Source organism: Bidens hawaiensis, unplaced genomic scaffold, assembly GCF_021521415.1.
Source record: "Bidens hawaiensis isolate Kalapana, Puna unplaced genomic scaffold, B.hawaiensis_p1.1 tig00009566_1, whole genome shotgun sequence".
NCBI lineage: Eukaryota > Viridiplantae > Streptophyta > Magnoliopsida > Asterales > Asteraceae > Bidens > Bidens hawaiensis.
The window spans coordinates 706,295-714,311 of NW_027491713.1; the positions used below are offsets into that span (position 1 = coordinate 706,295).

The following is an 8,017-nucleotide window of genomic DNA, read 5'->3' on the forward strand; positions in this document are numbered from 1 at the left end:
TAAGTACAGTAAATGCAAAAAATGAATAAGTTATATGCGACAAACCTTTGCCGTTAAATGAATCCAAACAATATGTTTATACAATACCATACCTTGTCTTGACGTCAAGTTAATCTCAATTATGTCAAAATAATGCTTGATAATCTTACCTTTTACCTAATTCATCTCCTTTTAACAATACTAACAGGATTAACACACGTAAATCACACCCTAAAGAGCCATTACATAAAAAATAGATGTTTAACATAATAAATAGATGTATATATTATTACAACTGATCATATGATTCTGATTATTGAATTCTCACATAACCAAATTCAAAACCAAACATCCAAGCAACCTTAAAAGCATTCTTGAAACAACCAAATCTAGCCAGAAAGTAGATCACTCAAACTTCAGCTGAACAAGATACCTGCTAATCTTTTCGATACCGATTTTACCCCCCTGATCACGACCTTGACGTATATACATCTTATTCATCATTAAATACCCTTCAAATTCTAACCACCAAGGGCATTTCCGTCAAATTCTTCATATCATTTTTCGGGTATATTAAACTTATAGAGTGAGAACAAAAGGTGGTGCATCTCTTCGTGGGCCTGCCACGGTGCGATAAACGTACACTTTATGAGCCTGGCTATCATCAGCACCATCCTCGTCTCGAATCACCTCAACGTTTAACCTTGGTTTTTCTTTAGCTAACGCCCGACATGCGTTCATACTCACGTTACAAGCCGACATCCACAAGGATCGCATTGACTCGTATTTGGTCAAACCCGACAGCAACGCAGCGTTTCCAAACGGGCAGTCACGTATTTCGAGCTTCCTTAGTTTCGGGCAGCCTTGTAAAACATACTCCATGCCTAAATCACTACTTCCTGCAAAAGCAACCGAAAGTGTTTCGAGGTTTTTTGAGTATTTCCCTATGTACTCGAACGTTCGGTCCGTTAACAGACCGGAAATCGCGAGCCGTTGAAGCTTGGTGCATGTTTTCACAATGGAACCGAAAGCTTCATCCATTGGCTCCTTGGTTAGGTAATCGGGTTGACCCGGGTTCATTATGCAGAGGCGAAAGTGGGTGAAATCCGGGCAGTTTTTGGCAATGGCGGCTACAGCAGCATTTGTCATTTGGCGACAGAAGTAGAGGACATAACGAAGTCTCGGGCAGCCACGAGAAACAGACACAAACCCTGATTCGGTCACGCCAAGGAAGATTTGTTGGTCAAACGGGTGAGCTGGAAAGACACGGAGCTCTTCGAGAAATGGGCAGCAGGATCCAACCGCTTCTAGACCCTTGTCACCTACGGTATCAAGAAGCTATACCCACAAAAGATTACATTAGTTTTGCAATAAAGATTGTTTATTTACAGCAAAGTTTACTTAAGATCCAAGTAAATGGAAATAGAAGCGTCCCAGATTAGATAAATAGGAGGGTAAAGAAGTAATTTTGTTCCAAGGAGATTTCATGTACACCATGAAAACTTGTGTTATCATATTTAATCAACCAAGAAAATTAATATAAATATACCCATTCAAAATACTTCAAATTTCATGTTTGCCAAATTCGTGAAATACGATCTCTAATATGACTGTTATACCCTTTTATACCCTTCTCTTCTCCTTGCACTCCAATTCCTCAATCGGATACGCACAAAACCGAACTAACTAAACCTTAACCAGGATAGGCAACGTAACCGAGCCAATATAATTGAAGTTAATAAAAATCTGACGGCTTTGGTCTTACGATTTTTCAAAACCAATTTTCGATTTCGGTTTTGTTATCAACCAAATACCAAATTAACCAATTTTTATTTATTTACAAGAAATTAATAAACGGTTTAGCCCAATAATTTGAGGTCCAAATGTGTGATAAACAATTAAGCATTAACTGATAAAAGAAATACATGCCCAACTTCATTATATTTGAGTATTTGACCATCTTTTTGCGCAAAATTTTCATGCCCAAATGGTAAAACCGATACCGAACAGTACCCCATGTGAAAACCAAAAAAAGTGACACAGTTTTCAAAAACCCAAAAACCAAAATTTTGGATTTGGTCCGGTTTAAACCCAAAACCGACTCTTGCACACCCGTAACTATCATATCCTGAATGCAAGGGAAAGGTATAAACGTCATAAATTAGAAAAAACATGTCTATACTTGATATTATGATGGTTTAATAGGTAAATAAGATATTATATCAAGTTCCAAGTAGGATATATGAAATCATCCCTTTTACTTTACCCTTACACTAACAAGAACAATAAATAAGTAAATAATAATAATAATAATAATAGCGATTATAAAGCTACTTACCCAAAGGCGGCGAAGGCTTTTACAATGAGAAAGAAGATTTGCAAGTTCATCGCTCCGTAAAGTCGCATAACTCAGATTCAAAAAAGTCAAACGAGCACATGCGGGATAAATAACCGGGAGATAAAGTGGAGTCGCGTCCCATAAACCCGAAAGAGTGATTAAATTTCTACAGTTACTAAACATATTCTTGAACTCAGTGACGGGACCCGAGATGAGTTCTTGCGTAAAGGCTCCAGTACCAAGTTCCATCAACTGTGGACAATGTGAAAGAAGCTTTTGCAATTGGTCTAAACTTATATTCCGATTCACTTTCAAAACCTTTAATGATTTGCATCTAGAAACGAGCTTTTCAAGGGCATCAAAACTGACTTCACTGTTTAAACTTGCAAAGTTTAGAACTTCCAATGAAGTTAAGGTTTCCGGGAAGCAACTTAACCAATGGCCACCGAGATCATCGATCCCATTTTCTTGAATATCCAATTCTGTTAAGTTCCTACACATAAAATGATTTCACACATAAGTTTTACATGAATTAGCACTCAATCTTTTATCATTCATTGAGCTTCGGTTTCTACTTTTTTGTTTAAACATTCTTGATTGAAGCATAACATCATTAACAACTTAAACTGAATACGGTATTTAACACAAAGCCATTAAATTAAACACATCACTTACTTATACCAATAGCAATTTTTATAACTTAAATACTTAAAATAAAGTTGATTAAAATACCAAATTGTTTTATTAAAAATGTTATTCAAAGATTAAACTTTAGATTAGACCATTAACTATTAAATACCAAATTAGCTTAAATTAAAATATGAAACATTAAACACCAAATAACAGTTAGAATTATTGAACATAAATGATAAAATATTAATAGAAATGATAAATATGCTATGAGATATTATTTAAAATAGTAAAGAATAACCTTAAATTATTGAATAATAAATAATATATATTAGATTGAAATATCAAACATGAAACATTATTGAAATATTATCAATCAAATTTATAATATTAAATTAAAAAAATATGCATCCAGAAGTATTTCAAATCCCACCAACCAAACACTCCCTTAGTCTCTGGATACACATTTTTAAAGTACATTTGTATTGAAGTTGTTATACACTTACATCATGATAATTAGCCGCTTAAATGTTTGTCAAATTTCAGATTGCATAAGGAACTAATAGATAAAATGAGCAAAAAATAACATATTTATGAAAAAATTGGACTGTTCTTAAAATGAAAATAAAAAACTTTCTTGAATTGGAATAAAACAAAAGGGTAAATATGTAATTCGATTTTATCGTCGAATAATTGTTTTATAAAAAATGATTATTTGACCAGAAATAATTAAGTTAATTAAAAGCGGACTTAGATTCAAACTCGCGCTCGATGAGAACTAGGCTATTCCAAATGCATAAAACCATTTATAAAAAAACTAATCACGAAAAATCACATTGGCATGTGAAGGTAGGTGCAGAAGAACACAAATCATCCATTTATTTAGGTAGCATAAATCTAAAATCAAATAGTAAACATCATTATCCAATTTATAGATTTTTCTGTAGAGAATGACATCAAGAACATGCAGCCCATTAAATAGGTCAAATGTCACAATCAAGAAAGCAACAAAAGAAAAGGTGAAGAAAAGGAAATAATAAAGTAACTACCACCTCAGTTTCCACTCAACCCTAAAAGACTTCACTAATTCTTCAAACTCACTTGTACCTTGTGCTGTAAAAACTGTACATTTCTTTCAACCATCATATTATTGTTATTGTTATCCTATCCAAAGAAACTTTTCAACTGCTGGAGTACAAGAAATCACTATGTGAGTTGTGCATTAAAATGTGTACCTTATTAAGAAAAATGTCTGCCCATTTTGAGCAAAAAGATATCATTTTTATCAGCATAAATCATACCAAATGTTACTCATTAATATTATCATCATTCTATATCAAGCATCAAGATTTGATCTTTTTCAGAACAAAACTAGCAAATATCATTTATTTCTTAATATGTCACAAATCATAAGCTTTATTAGGTAATAAACATAATACATAATCAAATATCATAAGTCAAAAAATAAAACTTAATTTGAAATGAAGTCTTACTTGCAATGAGTAGCAATAGCTTTTAATCCATCAGTACTAAATCCATCACAACTCAACAGTGACAAAGCTTTAAAATTACAAAACTTTGTCGCTAAAAACTCCAAACTCTCGTCGCTAACCGCCATTCGCTTCAACCGAAGCTCTTCTAAAAACGGATACGCCAAGGCGAAAACGCTCAGCCACGGATAAATATCCGCGCCCCAATCCTCCGGTACCAAATTGAAATCCGAAAACCTCGGTTTCCCCTTAATCGTCACGCTCCGAATCCTGGGAAACCTCGCGGCCACAATCTCCGGCGACACCGAGTAACAATTCCCAATAAACACATGCCGCCGGCTCCACCGCTCCGCGTTGTACCAGTCCTTACACACCAGTGACACCGAGCTCCGGTCCTTGTGTGAGTCAATTAGTGACAAAACACGTTCTAACACCTCATCTGGAAACTGAGTCGACTCGGCCGAGTCAACTCGGTCAACTGTTTTTGCCCTCTTCCGGTTTGGATCGATACTACATAACAACTGAGTCGACTCGGACGAGTTGACAACTTCGACTGAGTCGACTCGGTCAACTGTTTTGGGTCGTTTTGGATTTGGATCCATACTGGGCTGCCTGCAAAGAGTGAGTATCATGTAGTGATTAATATGAAGGCCATTGGAAGGAAGGATTGAAAACAACCCCCAAGATTTGTGGGATAAATAAAAAAGAGTATGTATGTATGTGTACCTGTGGTTTACCGGAGGATTTGGTATTGATTGGATTTACATAATGAGAAATGGAGGTGTGAGTTATCTTCTAGAACTAGAACTAGAGATACAGAAGGAAGAAGCAGGCTCTTTTTTTGTTTTGGCGATTATAAGACAGGTAGGAGCAGCAGATGAAAAGAAAGTGTGTACAGAGTTAGCCCCTCAATTATTGAATGATTTTTGCAATTTGCTAAAATATGCATCCATGGCTCGGTTTTGAAAAAAATCGTAACGATAAAAATAAGCGTGTCATAACGGTAAATTAGAATTTTATATTTTTATAAACTGAAGCATTGATTCATATTTGACGGCTTGTATATTAGTGTTTTGATGAGTTATGTATGATTGATTACGCACAACTTCGCCTTAAATGAAATTTACACTAGCATGTAAATAAAAATAACTACGTCGCAATGCTATATTCTTATATTTTTAAAATATTATATCATGAAAATTATAAGATAAAACCCAGATGTTAGCAATGTGTCAATAGATGATGGGGAAAAAAACAAGAAGAAACAAACAGGAAAAAAGTATGTGGCATAAAGGGTAAGTATAGTTAAACTTGAGGAAGTGATATTGTAACATTTTATAATTGAATAGATTGCACTTTTCTTCTTTTTGATTTGTTCAAATTTTTTATTTCAATCCAAATATTGAAGTTTCATTCTCGTTTTAATCAGACCCAACCTCACTAATCACGTTCATTTGAGACATTTAAGACCGTTACCGTGCCCCACATGTGAGGGGGCAATCTTTTCTTTTTTATTCAATTACAGTAGAAACATTATAAAATAATACACTTGAGACCACCAAAATTTATTAATTAAAAGAGTTATTAATTAATCGATAAATTAATAATTATTAATTTATATATTAATTAATATTTTATTAATTTATAGTAGAATACTTAGTTTACAAACACCTTTCAAGCTTCCACTTAATTATTGTATACAATGCATGTATATCAAATTAACGGCCCAATTTGAAAAAAACCCTCAATCTCCCACCTTATTATGCTTCTTGTGTTCAATGTATCACTTTATGGACATTAAAAATATTTTCTATATAAATACAAGATCAAAATAGGTTAACACAAACAAATCATACACACAACATGGCTTCCCATCTTAAAGGTGTGAAAAAAACAACAATGACAGAGGAGATTCGAAGAGCATTATGCAAGCACAACAAGGATAATCCAAGTCTCACTCAAAAGCAATTGCAAGAATGGGTTCATAGTAACTATGGTTTGCAGGTGAGTCAAGCGACAATCATTCATGTAATATGCTATATATAAGGAATTATTAATTTATATTTTATATGGGGTCTAAAGAAATTATCAAAAATGTATTATCTTATAATTTTAGCGAATTATTAATTAAGCACCCTATCCCCGAGTCGGGACCAGCAAAAAATATTATCTTAGAGAGTTTATTAAATAATCGAGTATTAATTTATCGAGTTTCTACTGTAATACCATCACTTAATAAATCTCAGGGAACCCCGTTGAAGACTTCGAACCAGAATCTCAATAAGAACACGATGAACCAAGTTGAAATCAGTTCAACGCCGAAAAAACAATCAAAGGGTGACTTGTTCGTGTGGTTCAAGTGCATCCATTCGCACCTCTTATTTAGGTTTAAGTTGGATATCTTTTGTTTTGTATTTTGTTATAAATATTTAAATCTTGTGAAGGTCGCTCCCTGATTTTCCTGTACATTAATTAGTAATCAAATTATGTATTTTGGTTATGATATGAGAAGTTTGGTTTATTCTCTGCATAAAGTTATGATATCAGCAATATTTGTTCACTCTCTGTAGCATATTAATGCACAATGATGATCAGAAACAAATGAAATGAACAAAGACAATGAATTGGTAAAGATAATGAATTGTTAAAACAAATCTTATGCACTAATGAACTAAATTATGTGCATAAACATGTAGAAATGAACTAGTGCACTAAATGGTCACAAACAGGTGAACTAATACACTAAAGGGCTGTTTAGCAACTGCTGAGCTATTAAGTGCTAAACTAGTAAGAGGTTTGAATGATTAAGAGACTCTGAAACTGTTTTGGTCAAAAATTAACAATGGTAATTTCGTAACCAAATTAGTAATTGGGACTTGGTGCTTATATGAAATGAACGTAAAGGTGCTTGAACAAAAGGATTTGTTGCGAGGAAAAAACCCGTTATCCTTAGGATAACAAGCAAAAAACCCCGGGTGGTGAAAACTATCACCACCAGTTTATTAATAACAAAGGTGATTACAATTGTTGAGCTCAAGCTTGATCGTGATTACAGAGAATGCGAGTACCAGTAAGTTCTCGAGTGCTAGAATGTGTATTATGATCCGGTTTTGAGCTCTATTTATATAAAAATAAAAAGCCAACAATATGGCCTATATTTAAGGAAACTACGGAATTATTCCAATTAGCCGTTAGCCCTTCAATCAGCACGTGTCCTTTCTTGTCACGCTTTATTAACTGAAAGTGCGAGTCTTTGGGAGATCACAATAACGATCTTTAACCTGGTAAACATAGAAAGAAGCGAAAATCGTGTTATATATATAACGTAATTAGGATACCGGTTACCTCTGAGGATACCACATCCTGGAGTAGTTCTGAATAATCTTTGCTAAGGATACTGAAAATCCGTGCCCTAACAATTGTCCCCAAATTTTAACAGCTGTAGATATGCATTATAGCTGTAAAATTTTTAAATTTTGAATTTCATATTTCTGCATGTGCGGCGGATTGCTGTTACACGTGTCACTCATCCGTTCTTTGGGTAAACCCTAGGTCGGCTTTATAATTACCCGGATAATTA

At 34.0% G+C, this 8,017-nt stretch overlaps 1 protein-coding gene across 1 annotated transcript; it reads right to left on the reverse strand.

Annotated features, from left to right (window-relative positions):
- Positions 1-321: 321 nt before the first annotated feature.
- Positions 322-5,043, reverse strand: LOC143532873 (protein TRANSPORT INHIBITOR RESPONSE 1-like). Its single transcript, XM_077027792.1, has 3 exons — positions 4,441-5,043; positions 2,318-2,810; positions 322-1,317 (listed from the first exon to the last, which is right to left on the reverse strand). Exons 1-3 carry the CDS (start codon positions 5,037-5,039, stop codon positions 559-561), a joined length of 1,851 nt encoding a protein of 616 aa, XP_076883907.1. The 5' UTR covers positions 5,040-5,043; the 3' UTR covers positions 322-558.
- Between the last annotated feature and the right edge of the window lie 2,974 nt (positions 5,044-8,017).